Source organism: Hyaena hyaena, unplaced genomic scaffold (assembly GCF_003009895.1).
Source record: "Hyaena hyaena isolate Hyena2069 unplaced genomic scaffold, ASM300989v1 scaffold_1428, whole genome shotgun sequence".
NCBI classification, from domain to species: domain Eukaryota; kingdom Metazoa; phylum Chordata; class Mammalia; order Carnivora; family Hyaenidae; genus Hyaena; species Hyaena hyaena.
The window spans coordinates 201,510-218,674 of NW_024082051.1; the positions used below are offsets into that span (position 1 = coordinate 201,510).

Below are 17,165 nucleotides of genomic sequence, written 5' to 3' on the forward strand. Positions count from 1 at the left end.
TTTTTTTAAAAATATTTTATTTATTTCTAGGGGAGAGAGAGAGAGACAGCGTGAGCAGGGTTGGGTCAGAGAGAGAGGGAGTCACAGACTCTGAAACAGGCTCCAGGCTCTGAGCTGGCAGTCAGCACAGAGCCCAACGCGGGGCTCGAACCCACGAACCGCGAGATCATGACCTAAGCGAAAGTCGGACGCTTAACCGACTAAGCCACCCAGGCGCCCCTCTATGTGTCTGTTTTTGTGCCAATACCATACTGTCTTGATGATGACAGCTTTGTAGTAGAGGCTAAAGTATGGGGTGGTGATACCTCCCGTTTTGGTTTTTTTCTTCAATATTACTTTGGCTATTCAGGGTCATTTGTGGTCCTATACAAATTTTAGGATAGTTTGTTTTAGTTTTGAGAAGTATGCTGGTGCAATTTTGGTTGAGATTGCATTGAATGTGTAGATTGCTTTGGGTAGTAATGACATTTTACCAGTATTTATTCTTCCAGTCCATGAGCATGGAACGTTTTTCCTTTTCTTTGTGTCTTCTTCAATTTCCTTCATAAGTTTTCTATAGTTTTCATCATACAGGTCTCTTACATCTTTGGTTAGGTTTATTCCTAGGTATTTCATGGTTTTTTGTGCAATTGTGAATGGGATCCGTTTCTTGATTTCTCTTTCTGTTGCTTCATTGTTGGTGTATAAAAATGCAAATGATTTCTGTATGTTGATTTTGTACTCTGCAATTTTGCTGAATTCATGGATCAGTTCTAGTTGGCTTCTGGTGGAGTCTGTTGGGTTTTCTATGTAGAGTATCATGTTCAACTGTTTCTTTGGTTTCTATATTGTTTATTTCTGCTCCGATTTTTATGATTTCTCTTCTACTGGGTTTGGGGTGCTCTTGTTGCTCTCCTACTAGTTCCTTTCGGTGAGCTGTTAGATTTGCACTTGGCACTTTTTCTAATTTCTTGAAATAGGCCTGGAGTGCAATGTACTTTGCTCTTAGGACTGCCTTTGCTGCATCCCATAGAGTTTGGATTGTTGTATTTTCGTTTGCATTTGTTTCCATATATTTTTTAATTTCTTCACTAATTGCCTGATTGGCCCATTCATTCTTCAGTAGGGTGTTCTTTAACCTCTGTGTTTTTGGAGGTTTTCCTGACTTCTTCCTGTGATTGATTTCAGGTTTCATGGCATTGTGATCTGAAAGTGTGCATGGTATGATCTCGTTTCTTTTATATTTATTGAGGGCTGCTTTATGACCCAGTATGTGATCTATCTTGGGGAATGTGCCATGGGCACTTGAGAAGAAAGTGAATTCCAATGACCTCAGGATGTAGGGTTCTAAATATATCTGTCAAGTCCATCTGGTCCAATGTGTCTTTCAAGTCCATTGTTTCTTTGGTGATTTTCTTTTTATTTTTTTTTTTTTTTTTTTTTTTAATGTTTTATTTATTTCTAGGAGAGAGAGAGACAGCGTGAGCAGGGGAGGGTCAGAGAGAGAGGGAGTCACAGACTGAAACAGGCTCCAGGCTCTGAGCTGGCAGTCAGCACAGAGCCAGACGCGGGGCCCAAACCCACGAACCGCGAGATCATGACCCAAGCGAAAGTCGGACGCTTAACCGACTAAGCCACCCAGGCGCCCCTCTTTGGTGATTTTCTGTCTGGTTGATCTATCCATTGCTGTAAGTGGAGTATTGAAGTCCCCTGCTATTAGCACATTCTTATCTATGAGATAGTTTCTGTTTGTGATTAATTGTTTTAAATATTTAGGTGCTCCCATATTCGGTGCATAGACATTTATAATTGTCAGCTCTTCCTGATGGATAGACCCTATAATTATTATATAATGGCCTTCTTCATCCCTTGTTACTGCCTTTACTTTAAAGTCCAGTTTGTCTGATATAAGTATAGCTACTCCAGCTTTCTTTTGACTTCCAGTAGCATGATAGATATTTCTCCATCCCCTTCCTTTCTATCTGAAGGTGTCCTTCGGTCTAAAATGAGTTTCTTGTAGATAGCAAATAGATGGATTTCGTTTTTTTATCCCTTCTGTTACCCTAAGTCTTTTGATTGGAGCACTCAGACCATTTACATCAGTGTTATTATTGAAATATATGGATTTTGAGTCATTGTGTCCTTTGTGGGATTCATGCTTGTGGTGGTGTCTCTAGTATCTTGCGTTCCTTGCAACATTTCCCTCAGAGAGTCCCCCTCAGGATTTCTTGTAGGGCTGGTTTAGTGGTGACATATTCTTTCAATGTTTGTTTATTTGGAAAGACTTTTATCTCTCCCTCTTTTCTGAACGACAGGCTTGCTGGATAGAGGATTCTTGGCTGGATATTTTTTCTGTTCATCACATTGAAGATCTCCTGCCATTCCTTTCTGGCCTGCCACGTTTCAGTAGATAGGTCTGTCACCACTCTGATAGGTTTCCCTTTGTATGTTAGGGCCCTTTTCTCCCTAGCCGCTTTCAAAATTCTCTCTTTGTCCTTCTCTTTTGCCAGATTCACTGTGATGTGTCGTGAAGAAGATCGATTCAAGTTATGTCTGAGGGGAGTTCTCTGTGCATCTTGAGTTTCAGCATCTACATCCCTCCCCAGGTTGGGGAAGTTCTCTGCTATAATTTGTTCAAGGACTCCTTCAGCAACACTCTCTTTCTCTTCTGAGATTCCTGTGATATGGATATTGTTCCATTTGATCATATCGCTGAGCTCTCAAACTCTTCTTTCATGTTCCTGGATCAGTTTGTCTCTTTTTTTGTCAGCTTCATGTTTTTTATAATGGTGTCTTCTAAATCACTTATAATCTTTTCTGCCTCTTCAATCCATGCATTGGACACCTCTAGTTTATTATGTATTTCATTTATTGCATTTTTTAATTCATCATGCCTATTTTTGTTCTCCATGTTGTTTGTAGCCATAGTTTCTTTGATGTCCTCTGTGCTTTTTGCAAGCCCCGCGATTAATTTTATGATTATTGTTCTAAATTCTTCTTCAGTTATTTTGCTTATATCTGTTTTGAGCAGTTCTTTAGCTGTCATTTCTTCCTGGAATTTCTTTGTCGAGAGTTTTTCTGTTTCGTCATTTTGGTTAGCTTTCTATATCTTGTTAATTTTAAAAGCTTATTGTACACTCTGCCCCTGTGAGTTCTGCTGTATTAAGGAGGGCCCTTTGACTGTTCAGGGCCCATCTATTCAGGACGTGTTCTTTGAATGGTGTCTATTGGTTTCTCTTGTTGAGCGTTTGGTTATTTTGTTTCACTACTCATAGCGGTATTTGGGACTCTCCACCATGTGTACTTTGGCTTGTTTCTTGAGGTAGCCGAACTTATAAGGTTTCCTTACCAGTGTATTCTGTCTCTTTCTCTTCCCAAACTCCATGTCTCAGTGTCCTATGAAGTTAGGCCTTCTCTGAGAGATGGGTGCAAGCGAAATGCCAGGAGCTCCCTACTTCTCTGCCATCTTGCCATTTCCCCTCCTAGATGAAGATAAATTTTTGACAAAGCCTAACATCCATTCATGATAAAGGGGACAGAAGGTCATCTATGAAAAACCAACAGCCAACAGAATATTTTATAGTAAAAGACTGTTTTCCCCTCAGTCTGAGAACAAGGCAAGGACATCTGCCCTTTGAATTCAACATGGTACTGGAGTTTATAGCCAATGCAGTGAGGCGAGCTAAAGAAACAAAAGGCAGCTAGATTGGAAAGAAAGAAGCAAAACTGCCCATATTCACAGATGGCAGGAGGGAGAAAATCCTCAAGATCTATAGAAAGCTTTTAGAACTAATAAGTAAGTATAGGAAGTTTGTAAGATATAGGATCAATGTCCAAAAATCAATTGTTTTTCTGTATATGAGCTGAAGACATTTCAAAACTATAACTAGGAATATAATTGCATTGTTGATAGCATCATAAAGAGCAAAGTAATAAATTTAGTAATATATTTAACAAAAGAAATACAAGACCTATGCACTAAAAATTATAGTCCATTGCTGAAGGGAATAAAAAGATTAAAGATTTAAATAAATGGAGAGATATTCCATGTTCATGAATTTGAATATTTTGTTAAGTTGATACATAAATTTAATGAAACCCATATCAAAATTCCAGCAAGATTTGTGTGTGTGTGTGTGTTCAGTTTAAAATTTTCATTTTAATTATAATTTACTTACTCCCTGAAGATACACAAAGTTTGTGTTCCAAAATCACTCGGTAAAGTTTTCTTCAATATGTTGCTATTACACCAATTGGTTAGGTGTGCTTACTTTAATTATCAGACTTTAGAAAGTGTTTATCTTTTTCTTTTGATTTAATTTTCTTTTTGAACATGTTACACGTTTACATGATTTGAAAGTCAGCTGTGTAATGAGTTATATTCAAGAGTCTCACTTCTGTCTCTGTCCCCTCTCTTGTTCCCCTTCACCTCCTTTTTGTCCCATCTCCTGTGTCCTCCAGATCAGTATGTGTGGATACCCAGACATCTTCTTTAATCCTTTTTTATTTAAATAACTTTATAATTATTTATTATAGCATTGTATTTTGAAGGAGCCTGTACTGATAGACTTTTGGACTCAATCTTTTGCTATTAAAAACAATATCACAGTGAATAGCCCTGTGTGTATGTCATTTTGTATTTTGCCAATATGTGTTCACAGTGGGTTCCTACACGTAATTCAAAAGGTAAATACGTTTGTGATTTTACTAGCTTCCACCACATCCCTTATTTGGAGGCTGTAATGGTTTGCATTCCCTGGGCAGTGTGTGAGAATTGGCCTCATCACAGGCTTGCCAGTAGAGTATATTGTCAACCATTTGGATGTTTTCCCAATTATATAGGTGAGGGGACCTCTCAGTGTTGTTTTAATTTGTTTCTCTTATTATGAGTAAGTAGAGCATATATTCATGTATTAAGAGGTCATTTGCATTAATTTTCAGTCAACTATCTGCTGGCCAATTTTTTGTTATCAGATTTTTGCTCTTTTTCCTTTTCCTTTCTTCCTCCTCTTCCTTTTAACTTTCTATATAAGAGTTTTAGGGCTCTGCACCTCGATTGTGCTATCAGGAAGCTCTTCAGAGTTTAAATCTAAGACAGTGCCCACATAAATATTACAGAAGCCCATGTAGCATTTAGGAGTGTCCTGCAGCCTTACAGTTTTGTGACTGAATTGCCTTCATCTAATATTTTTGCCCTGGTTTGTATTTAACTTCTGAGTATCAGCCTTTTAGAACTGGAAAAGGATTTTAATGATCATTTAGTTCTAACCTCATATTTTTATAGGTGAGGAAACTAATTCTGTATTCTTAGTTTTTAGATTTATAGGCGAAATCTTCTAGATGTTCATTCAAGTATCTTTTATTCCAGATGAGAACATAAAGGGCCAGATGAATGTACCTCTGTGTAGGAAATAGGAATGGCAGTTTGTCACTAGGAAGAGACTAGAGTTTTTAAATTATAATTCAGGAGTTTCAAATTCTGGAATTGTGATCATCTTTAGGCCTGTACTCTCCCACAGCTTTCAAGATGTTTTCTAAGCACGATCAGATTTGAAAGTAAATGGAAACTCTTCTTAATGCCTTAATTTGGCATGAAGATTTCTGGGGATGAGTATAATAATATAGTGTATGTACAAATGCTTCTTGTTTTTCATGGTTTATATATATAATCTTTAAAGTTATTTTTTCAATTTATACTCATTAATGTATTTATTTTGCTTGTTATATGGGCAGGCACTCATAAAATATTTTTTAAAACAGGGATGTTCATATAATTTTCTGTTTTTCTTAGGAGTTCATGTGTCACACAGTTAGCCCTTTTGGAAAGTGTGTACAGAATGTTCAAGAGGGATGACCTGCTTTCAAATGTCACTCGCCAAGCATTTATAGATCGCTCTCTTCTCACTCTGTTGCGGCACTGTAGCCTGAATGCTTTGAGAGAATTCTTTAGCAAAATTGTGGTGGATGCCGTTGATGTGTTGAAGTCTAGATTTACAAAGGTATTGTATATCTGTACTATAAAATTAAATGTACTACTAAATTTTTTTTATGTTTCATTAATTAATTTTGAGAGAGAGTTAAGACAGAATGTGAGCAGGGGAGGGAAAGAAAGAGAAGGAGACATAGAAGCCAAAGCAGCTCCAGGCTCTGAGCTGTCAGCACAGAGCCCTACACGGGGCTCGAACTCATGAACTATGAGATCATGACCTGAGCTGAAGTTGGACACTTAACCAACTGACAACCCAGGTGCCATTTAAATTGACTATTAATAAGAATTGATAAATCTCCTTGGCCAGCGTTCTTAAAAAAACTGCAGTGTGTTCAGTCAGAAGATCTCTGTTGCTCAAGGAGCATTCCCTCGACAGTTTGGTAACAATTATAGTTACAGGGGATCTCCCTTATGCTGTAACAAATTACCACCAACATGGCTTAGAACAACAGAAACTTACTCTCTCATAGTTCTGCAGGCCGGAAATCAGCTTCCTTAGGCTGAAATCAGGTGTTGAAAGGCCCTGGAGGCCCCGGGGGAAAATCTGTTCTTTGCCTCTTCTAGCTTCTGGAGGCTGCCAGCATTCCGTGCCTTGTGGCCACATCACTCCTCTCTCTGCCTCTGTGGTCACACTGCCTCCTCCTCTTCTGTCTCATCTCTCTCTGCCTCCCTCTTAGAAATATGTGATTGTATTGAGGGCCCACTTGGATAATCTCCCCATCTCAGGATTCTTTACTTGATTTCATCTGTATAGTCCTTTTTTGTCATGTGAGGTAACATTCCAGTGATTAAAACATGGGTGTTTGTATGTGGATATTATTCAGCCAAATACAGTCCACCTGTATCAAATGTTCCCTCTTGCAAAATACATTTATCCTATCCCAACATCCCCCAAAGTCTGAACGCATTATAGCATCAAGTTTTAAGTCCAGAATTGGCCTCTGAATATTATCAGCTCAGAGTCCTCTAACTTTCATCATTCAAACCATATGAATCATATATCAGTGAGATTCTGGGTATGATCCATCAGGGGACAAAACTCTTTTTTTTTTTTTTATTTTTTTAAAAATAGTTTATTATCATATTAGTTTCCACATAACACCCAGTGCTCATCCCCACAAGGGGACAAAACTCTTTCATTTCTGAACTTGTGAAACTACAAAACAAAATATATGTTTTTCTTGCCTGTAGAATTCAGGGGTTACAACAGCCTCTTTCCATTTCATTTTGTCTCTGTCCCTTTCAGTACAAGCTGGTGGTGGTTTTTCTGGCATAACGTTCTCAAAAACTCTGTAGCTCTACTCTGTATGTCTTAGAGGTTTACTCCATTAAACAGGAGAGTCCTCCACTGATCTTTGCTGGATAATTCCATCTGTGTTCCTGTTTCTGATGAAATGGTTGAGGGCATCCCTGAGTCCCGTGTTTACTTTCTTCAGCACCAGCCCAAGATTGTCTAGTCACACCCTCGTTGTCCCTGGAGCCACTTTTCTAACGGTGAATTTCCTAATGTTAGCATCTTTTACAGTCTGTATAAGCTGAGAATTTCTCAAATCATCAAGTTTTTGTTCTTTTTGCCCAGCAGTTCTTAACTCAATTTATCTCTTGCCCCTCACATTTTTTTTTTGTTTGTTTTTTGTTTGTTTTTTTTTTTTTTTTTACAAATAGTTTATTGTCAAATTAGTTTCTACATAACACTCAGTGCTCATCCCCAAAGTGCCCTCCTTCATGCCCATCTCCCCCTCCCCCCCACATCCATCAGTCCTCAGTTTTTGTCAGCATTCAAGAGTCTCTCATGGTTTGCCTCTCTCCCTTTCCCCCACCATTTCCGCCCTTCTTCTCCCCCTTGTTCCTCCGTCAAGTTCCTCCTAATCCTCCTATACGTGCAAACATATGGTATTTGTCCTTCTCTGCCTGACTTATTTCACTCAGCATAACACCCTCAAGGTCCATCCATGTTGCTACACATTTGCCCCTCACATTTTATTTTAAGCAGCAAAGAAGAAAGCGAGTAGCACTTTCAAAAATTTTGCTTGGAGATTTCTTAGTTCAATATTCAAGTGCATGGCTTGTAAGTTCTGTGTGTGTAGCTGTAGAACACTATTCAGCTAAGTTTTCTGCCACTGTGTAAGGATCCCCTTTCCTTCAGTGTCAAAAAAATATGTTCCTTATTTCCTTCTGAGACCTCACCGGCAGCTACTTTAATGTTCATATTTGTACCAAAAATGTGTTTATGATGATTGAGATGTTTTCTAAGACAATTTGGCTTTTTCTAGCATGCTTTTTCACTTCCTTCTGAGCCCTCACCAGTAATGCCTTCAGTGTTGGTATTTCTACCAACAGTCTCTGCAGGAAGTTTAGGCTTTTTCTGTCATGCATGGCAAATTTCTTTTAGCCTCTACCCATCATCCAATTACAAATTTACTTCCATATTTTTGGCATTTGTTAACAATAGATTCAACACTTGATGCCAAAATGTGTGTTATTTCCTGAACCTTCAAGTAATAAATTACCATAAGCTTGGTGGCTTAGAACAACAGAAATTTATTCTCTCTCAGTGTTGGAGGCCAGAAGTCCAAAATTAGTTTCATTGAGCTAAATTTATGGTGCTGCCATGGCCACGCTTGCCCCAGTGGCTCTGAGTGTCCCCTTCTTGTCTCCTCTGGCTTTTGGTGGCTGCTGGCATTCCTTAGTACTTGGCTGCATCACTGTGACCTCCAATTCTGTCGTCATGTGCCTTTTCCTTTTTGTCTCCTCCCTTTCGCTGTCCTCTTATAAGGTTATGTGTGATTTCACCCACATGACCAGTCCAGAATTGTTGACCAACCTCAAGATCCCTGACTTAATCACATTTGCAAAGTCCTTTTCTTTGCCTTTGGAGAACTCATTCATAGGTTCTGGGAATTAGGACTTGGATATCTTTAGAAAATACCATAAATTGTTGAAAATTTTGTTTTCTAATACATTGAAGTTTCACCTGTTATTGTTATGACTTTGATAAGATTTTGTGCAAAAGTCCTATATTGCTGCTCTAAGTACACCCTTTGGGCATTATATTTCTTGCCACACTCAATACAACACATCCATACTTACGCCCATGTTTCTGACCCTTGGCAGCTCCTACTGAAGTAATTCAACATCTTTGTTAAAATTATTTTCGATGTCAAGAGCACTGAGTATTAAGTATATTTAATTGGGCATTTGATATATTCAAAAACTATTTTTCTTGTTTGATAAGACCAAAGATAATTACTTGTTACTTCTCCTTAGCTAAATGAATCTGCCTTTGATACTCAAATCACCAAGAAGATGGGCTGTTACAAGATTCTAGATGTGATGTATTCTCGTCTTCCAAAAGATGATGTTCACTCGAAGGAGTCTAAAATTAATCAAGTGTTCCATGGCTCGTGTGTTACAGAAGGAAGTGAACTTACAAAGACACTTATTAAGTAAGGTGTAGTTAATTTGGGGTTATATTTGATTCGTTAGTATTTTTGATGCATATATTTTATGCATGTATATAATGTGAATAATGTTTAAGTTTATTTAAATATGAGTTTTTATAGTTTTATTGTTTTTTTTCCCTTATGTACAAACTACTTAGATGGACTTTAATTTAGCAGGTTATGGGTAATGTGTTTTTTGCTATACCCATCTTCTATAAGGAATAAAACGTCATTTCTTTGGCTGTTTTTTTCCTACCATTTTCCTCCCTTAATAGGTTGATATATTTTTAGTGGTATGATTTACAGTATGAAAGGATTTATGTGTTTTATTTCTGACTTCCATTAAAGGAACGCTGTTAAAGGAATGATTATATGTTTAAGCAGGTATTCTGTAAAATACAAAGTAATCACATACATTTCCTCTAAAACTGGCCTTCTAATGAAGTTCCCTCTTAGTAAATATTGACACAGACATTGCTGTGTCTCATTTTGCATTTCCCAAGCAAGGTGATCCTTACTTTCCTCTTACCCTAATTCTTCTCTTACCTCCTCGGGCAATGATGTCCTCTCCATCCATTCATTTGCACCAACAAGAGACTTGGGAGTCCTGTTTTATTTTCCTTCATCTTCACTTCTGCAGCCTGCATGCATACCCCATCAGTCATCGGATCCGGTGGGTGTTATCTCCTCAGCACTCCCCAGACCGGTGCCTTTTCTGATCCTCCTTCCTTCCTCTAGTGCTGCAGCGTCTGGTGCTCTTCAGGGAACTGCTGCAGTGCGGTCTCCTTCTTAGTTACTCTCCCCACTCCTGGGCTTGTCTGTCCACTTTGTACTGCTGCTGGTATGATAAGACCTATGCAGTATGAACCTGATTCTTACATCCTCCTGCCTGAAACAATTCAGAAGAACCTCATCTTCAGTAGCAGAGGCCAGCAAACTTTTTCTGTAGAGGTCCCACCCAACAGTAACTGTTTTCAGGTTTGCAGGCTATATGGTCTTTTGCAACTACTCCAGTGTACTGGCAGAGCAGTCGTAAACTATACATAAATGAATGGGCGTGACCGTGTTCTGACAAAACTGTTTTAAAAAAAATTTTTTTTTCCTAATGTTTATTTTTGAGAGAGAGTTTGTGAGTCGGTAGAGCAGGGGAGGGGCAGAGAGAGAGGGAGACAGAATCCCAAGCAGGCTCCAGGCTCTGAGCTGTCAGCACAGAGCCCGACATGGGGCTAGAACTCATGGACCATGAGATCATGGACCCGAGCCGAAGTCAGACACTTAACTGACTGAGTCACCCAGGGGCCTCAGCAAAATTGTTTTCAAAAGTAGTTGGCCACCCAGGCATTGTCTGGGGATCCCATTGTGCAGAACACAGCCCAGGCTCCTTAGCCTGGCAGGCGAGCTCTTTCACAAACACATCCTCCACCTTTGGCTCACTGCCAGGCACTGCCGATTCCCACCTCATCTTCCAAACACACACTGTGGCTTATGCCTTACTATAAGTGACACTCCTCTCTGCTCATAATCCTCACATAACTTAGAAATCAAAATTCAGTTCAGGTAATTTCAATTAAAACCTTTGTTGGCTCCTTCGCCTGGGTTACCATCCATCTTCCTTGTTTCCATCTCTTAAACTTACTGTGCTTGCTGCTGTTGCTATGCTTACCACAGTGTGGAAAATCCCCAGATGGTGCCATGGCCTCGAGGTGTGTAGGGTACGGTGACCTGCTGGTCTTTTCTTTTTGGCTCACACCTGACACTCTGAGAAGACTAAACTGAAATGAGATCCTGTTGTCTGGCATTGTTGGGCTTGAACGATGATTTCCCTGCTTTGTGAATCTATTTCTAACCTGGATCCACCCCACAGATTGTGCTATGATGCCTTTACGGAGAACATGGCGGGTGAGAATCAGTTGCTGGAGAGGAGGAGACTTTACCATTGTGCTGCATACAACTGTGCCATTTCTGTTATCTGCTGTGTCTTCACCGAACTAAAATTTTACCAAGGTTTTCTGTTTAGTGAGAAACCTGAAAAGGTAGGCTTCTCCTGAAATTTTCATTGTTGTTGACGTTATAGGATTTCAAGTTAGATTATATAAGTTAAAATTATATCATAACTTGCACCTTGTTACAATATTAAAGGTGTAGTTCTTTTAGTTCTGCATATATATATATTTTAAAGCCAAAGTATTTCCCATGAATTATTAAGTAGCATTAATTCTGTAGTAGCATCAGCAATAACAGTCTCCACTATTCAGATATTTTTATTATGACTTTTTGGATTTACAGAACTTGCTTATTTTTGAAAATCTGATTGACCAGAAACGCTGCTACACATTTCCTGTAGAAGTTGAGGTGGGTGAAATTTTTCAGTGGTGTTCCTAAGTTTAAAAAATTTACCAAGTGCCTATAGGAAAATAAAACATATGTTATGCTGAACATATTAAATTCCCAGTATTCAAGTCTGCTTTGAACTATAAAATCTGGTAGTTTAATGTAGTTTGGCCTCTCAGGCAACTATAAAAACATGATCATAACTCGAGTTTTTGCTCTCTTAACTAGTAAAAGATAGAAAATGGCAATAAAAGGAGCTGTGAGGGTGTATCCCAGAAGTTTTTGCTGAGTAAATGTATCTGTGCAGTGAAATCAAGATCCATCCAGACACAGAATTAAAATGCTATGGCCCTGCTTGGGTGATTTGGCAGGATAATGGGAGTGTTGTGAGCTGAAGTCATATGGATAATTGGAAAACTTGCTGAGGCAAACGTGACAAGCTTGATTTTAGCCAAGCTGAGTTTGACATGCCAGCCTCAACAATTGGTAGGAGATTCTCGCTGCAGCTTTTCACAGCCCATTGGAAACAGGAATTGGGCAGAGCACCAGAGCTCGTAAACCGTGATCTGGGTTAGGTACTATCATTCATGTTCACCTGCCTAGCTGCTGACCTCAGTCATTCCTAAGTGGGTCATGAGTTCCTGTAAATGGCTGCTTCCTGCCTTGTGCCCTTTTGGAACAAGACTGGGAACTTCTTTCAAGGTGTAACACTGTTCAAAGAACTAAAAATCAAAACAATAATAGCACTGGTTTATTAAGTGTTCAGACACTTGCTATATGTTACTTCTAAACTTTGCAACAGCACTGTGAAGTGCTATGATAAACCATCACCATATGGTTGAGTAAACTGAGCTCATAGGTAAAGTACAGACTGTTAGTAATCTGGGCCTTTGACTGCCCTGGGTCCCAGGCAATTTGTCAAAAAAAAGTTTTACTTATTTTTTAATGTTTATTCATTTTGAGAGAGAGAGAGTGAGCACAAGCAGGGGCAGAGAGAGAGAGAGACAGAGAGAATCCCAAGCAGGCTGTGCACCATCAGCTCAGAGCCCGACTTGGGGCTTGATCTCAGGAAGTGCAAGATCATGACCTCAGCTAAATATGAGTCAGAGCCACCCAGGTGCCTCAAAAAATTAATTTTAAAACAAGACTTTTATCAAATTTAAAAACATTAATAATCCACAAAGAAATATAGGCAAGTGCCCTTAAGGAGTGCGTTTCCCACAGATTCTCACAGAACCCCACTGAGGCAGTTGCTCCTCGAATAGAAAATCGTGATCAGGATTTTAAAAAGTTTTGAATGTGTATTTGTTTTGTCTGATAGGTTCCTATGGAAAGAAGGAAAAAATACATTGAAATTAGGACAGAAGCCAGGGAAGCAGGAGATGGGGGTTCAGGTAGGTTGTTTTCAAGTGACAAGTAAGATTCTGAGAGTTGGTATTTGTTTTGTGAATAAAAGATGTTTTAAGTATGCCGAAATGTTGAAATAGAGTTTGAAAAGGTTTTAAGTGGCAAGTAGTTTTATTTTGAAAGAAATTCAGTTAGCTAAGCTTTTAAGTATGTAGAAAGATCTCAGCCTGGCCAAAGAGGGCTAAGAGGTGGTATGCTTTTCTTAAGAGTGCAAGATTGGTTGATAGTTATTTGTTTGCATATGGTCTGTGTCTGTAGATTGTTTAAATACATTCAGAAATCAGTGTTAAAATACAAGTCTCATCCTGCCACTCCTCTGCTCCAAACCTTTGTCAGCTCCCACTCCCTGAGGACAGAGCTGCCCAACGCCCTGACCCACCTGCTGCCCCCCTGCTACTCTCCTGCTCACTTTGCTCCAGTAGCACTGCTCCCCTGCCTGTCCCTATAGGCACCAGGCTCATTTTGCACCTATAGGCCCCAGGGCATTTGCACATGATGTTAACTCAGCCTAGAATAATCTTGGTCCCAGATATCAGCATTTTGTTTAATGCCAGCCTTTGAAGGAAGTTCTCCTGACTTCCTGATAAAAAAATTACCTGTTGCTTACTCCACATGCTCCTTGTTTCAGTTTTTTTGCTTGATTTTTCTTCATACCTTTTTTCCCCCTGACTTGAGGATAAAATTTGGACCAGTTTTGTAAATTCCTTACATATGTGAATTGGTTGTTTTATAGTAGTATCTTTTCCCACATTTATGTGAGACTTTATATGTAAAATGTGCCCCATCAAAATTTTAAATGCAAAGAAATTCTGTTAACATCATATCCAAAAATTGTATGTGGTCTAAGTTAATTTCTTTGGCCATGACAGTATAGAATAACTGCTCAGTAATGACAAAAGCAGAAGGAGGTGTCTTTTCCCCATTTTCTTTTTGCTTTGTTAATCTGGATTATCAGTTGAGAATCCCAGGATTGATAAAAGCCTTAGCTAACACAGTCTTTAATTTTATTAATATCATTTGAGCTTAAAGAGATACATTTTTTACTAATTTGAATAAATGTATTTTGTTCTTTATATCTTAGGTGGCCCTCAGTATATATCTTCCTTGTCATATTTGGCAGACAGCAGCTTGAGTGAGGAAATGAGTCAATTTGATTTCTCAACTGGAGTTCAGAGCTATTCATACGGTTCCCAAGACCCTAAATCTACCACTGGTCATTTTCGGAGACGGGTGATCACATTTTATATATTAAAAAATATTGTTGGCATTTGTAAAGGAATGGGGGCTCCATTGTTGGAGAACCAGTTCTCTGACGGTAGTCCTCAGAATAGCGTTTGGGAAATTTTCCAAGATCTAAATCCCAGCCTTCCATCCTGTGGACTCAGCAATTAGATTTTGTCAGTACAGGAAAGAAGTCTCTCTTCAAGGGCTCATTCACATTAACCAGTCCCCATGAGATTAGTGTTTTAAATCAGAGCTGCATTTAAGGGTTTCCAGTGAGAAAGATAACTACCATACTCAGACATCTTGCTGATATGACTGTTGCATTCTCTCTCTACAGAAAGTGAAAAGGCTGTTTGAATATTTGGTGTTATCTAACTGAGATAACTGAGTGCATCTGTGTTCACAAATCATAGCATAACCTCATAAACAGAAAACTTACAGGTAGACATACACCTGTATGCTTACATAGGTGCACACGTGTACATATGTGTAAAACCATGAGTTCCACAGATACATCTGATTCCTGTCCAGGGCTCACTCAGATTTTTTCCCTTTCCAGTTTCTCTGATATGCACTGACTGACTTCTTTTCCTCAGCCCCTATGCTTTCCTTCATAATGCCAGTGCCCTCCTGGAGTGGGTCCTGAACCTCAGGCGGGCACCCCACCCTCTCCTCCTCCATCTCCAGACTTTGCCAGGCAGCTCTTGTCCCACTCTGGTCTGCCCAGTGGCTTTTTGCCCGAGGAGGGTGGGAGCAGTGCAGTGTTTTTGAAATTGAGTTTGTACCTTATGTTGCCTCTTGGGTTGGCTTCTCTCTTTTTTGATGAATGTTTCCAAGAGGAGCCATTCATTAGTTCTTTCACTTAGATTATGTCCCACATCTCTGCTGGGCAGTAAACAAGTGTGACCTGGTTCTACCATGGCTGCGGCTAGCGAGACCCCTCCTTCGTGAATAGGCCATTTATATTGAGGTGTCTTGGGTTCAGTCCTCGTGCCCTCAGTTCAGTCGCTTGACAGAGCCCCGCATCAGATCTGTCCAGTCCTCGTGAGCAGTGTCTTAACATACAATAATTTTGACTGAGAAACACGTTAACTAGATCTGAATGCAGTCAAATACTGTAACTCCTTTGACACATTACCAAGTATATGGAAAAAGGGACATTAAGATTATTCTGATTGATTTTTGTGGCTGATTGAATGTGGTTTCTTTTCTTGTCTCTTATAAACCCAAGCTGATGTCAAGAGTTGGATGCTCAACCGACTGGCTCAACTGATCCGGGACCTCTGTGTACTGAAAGTCTAACAGTGTGCTCTGAATCATTGGATCCTTCCCTTTTCCTAGGATTATAAAGATCCCGGCATCCAAGATGCTGTCCTGGAGTTAGAGATGGATGAGCTTAATCAACACGAATGTATGGCAGCCATGACAGCCCTGATTAAGCACATGCAGAAAAATCAGATCCTACCTAAAGGAGAAGAGGTTTGTTTCTGCTAATCTTACGGTGTCTCATTTAATTCTGTTTATTGCTGTCATCATAAGAATGAACATTTAATAACAGATACCAAATTCTGTATGTACATGATTTTTGTTGCTCATGTCTCTTTTAAATTTTTTAAACAATTTTAATGTTTATTTATTTTGAGAGAGAGAGCAGGGGAGGGGCAGAGAGAGAGAGGGAGAGAGAGAATCCTAAGCAAGCCCCATGCTGTCAACACAGAGCCAGATGTGGGACTCGATCTAACAAACCCTGAGATCATGACCTGAGCTGAGATCAAAAGTCAGATGCTTGACTGACTGATCCCCCAGGGGCCCTTGTTGCTCATCTTTTATTTTGTCATCAAAATGTGAACTTATTTTATCCCACTTTTTTAAGGTAATTTTGAGTGTATCATTTCAGGGTTCAGTGCCAAGAAATCTTCCTCCTTGGATGAAATTTCTTCATGACAAACTAGGAAATCCATTGGTTTCACTAAATATCCGTCTCTTCTTAGCCAAGCTTGTTATTAATACAGAAGAGGTAAGTAGTTTATTCTTTAAAAATTCTTTGCAGTTTTATGTATGTACTTTTTTTTTAAGTACAGTGCTCATCCCCATAAGTACTTAAAAGTAATAAAAGATGTACAGGAACAGTTTTATGTATGTACTTAAAAGTAATTAATAAAAGATGTACAGGAACAGAGCATGACATTTTTGTTCTCTGAACAAATTTGGCAACCATATTTATTTATTTGTTCAGTATCATTTTATCATTTTTTCTGAAAACTAAATTTTATTGAGTTAGAAATGATCTTTGTATAAAGTACATGCATTGGTATCTTTCTTATGGGTTCCAAACTGATTGTTTTCTAGTAGCAAAAATGGTGAAAATATTCCTGTTAATGGTGTTTGAAAAATATCTCTTTCAGATAGTTGCTGAATTTATCAGTTGGTTTACATACAGCACCGCATCAGGGGAGAGCCTCTAACACCAGTGGTGGTTAGGGAGGATTTTTGTGAGAGCCGTTGAGTGATATGAAAAATGCAGTGGGAGTTTATACTATGTCTAGAAGGAACACTGTGGGCAGAAATGGCCTCTGAGAGAGCCAGACATGTCTCCACCGACAGCACAGAGAATGGGCACATGGTCCAGAGAAGTGTGGCCGCATGTCTCAGCCAGGTGAGCTAGGCCAGGCCATCAAGATCCGTATAGAGGGTGCAGCTCATTTGTTGCACAGTAGGGAGCCGCTGATGGGTGCTAGATAGGATGATGTGATCCCTCTTGCTCCATGCAGAGTCCTTTTAGGCATCACTGC

The 17,165-nt window shown here is 39.3% G+C and overlaps 1 protein-coding gene across 1 annotated transcript in view; it reads left to right on the forward strand.

Annotated features, from left to right (window-relative positions):
- Positions 1 to 17,165, forward strand: part of PRKDC (protein kinase, DNA-activated, catalytic subunit) — a 191,052-nt gene that overhangs the window by 89,125 nt on the left and 84,762 nt on the right. The window contains exons 41-48 of the mRNA XM_039223651.1: positions 5,771 to 5,978; positions 9,236 to 9,414; positions 11,276 to 11,444; positions 11,698 to 11,763; positions 13,064 to 13,136; positions 14,231 to 14,379; positions 15,715 to 15,852; positions 16,271 to 16,390. Of these exons, the coding sequence (XP_039079582.1) occupies positions 5,771 to 5,978; positions 9,236 to 9,414; positions 11,276 to 11,444; positions 11,698 to 11,763; positions 13,064 to 13,136; positions 14,231 to 14,379; positions 15,715 to 15,852; positions 16,271 to 16,390 (1,102 nt within the window). The remainder of the gene's footprint in view (positions 1 to 5,770; positions 5,979 to 9,235; positions 9,415 to 11,275; positions 11,445 to 11,697; positions 11,764 to 13,063; positions 13,137 to 14,230; positions 14,380 to 15,714; positions 15,853 to 16,270; positions 16,391 to 17,165) is intronic.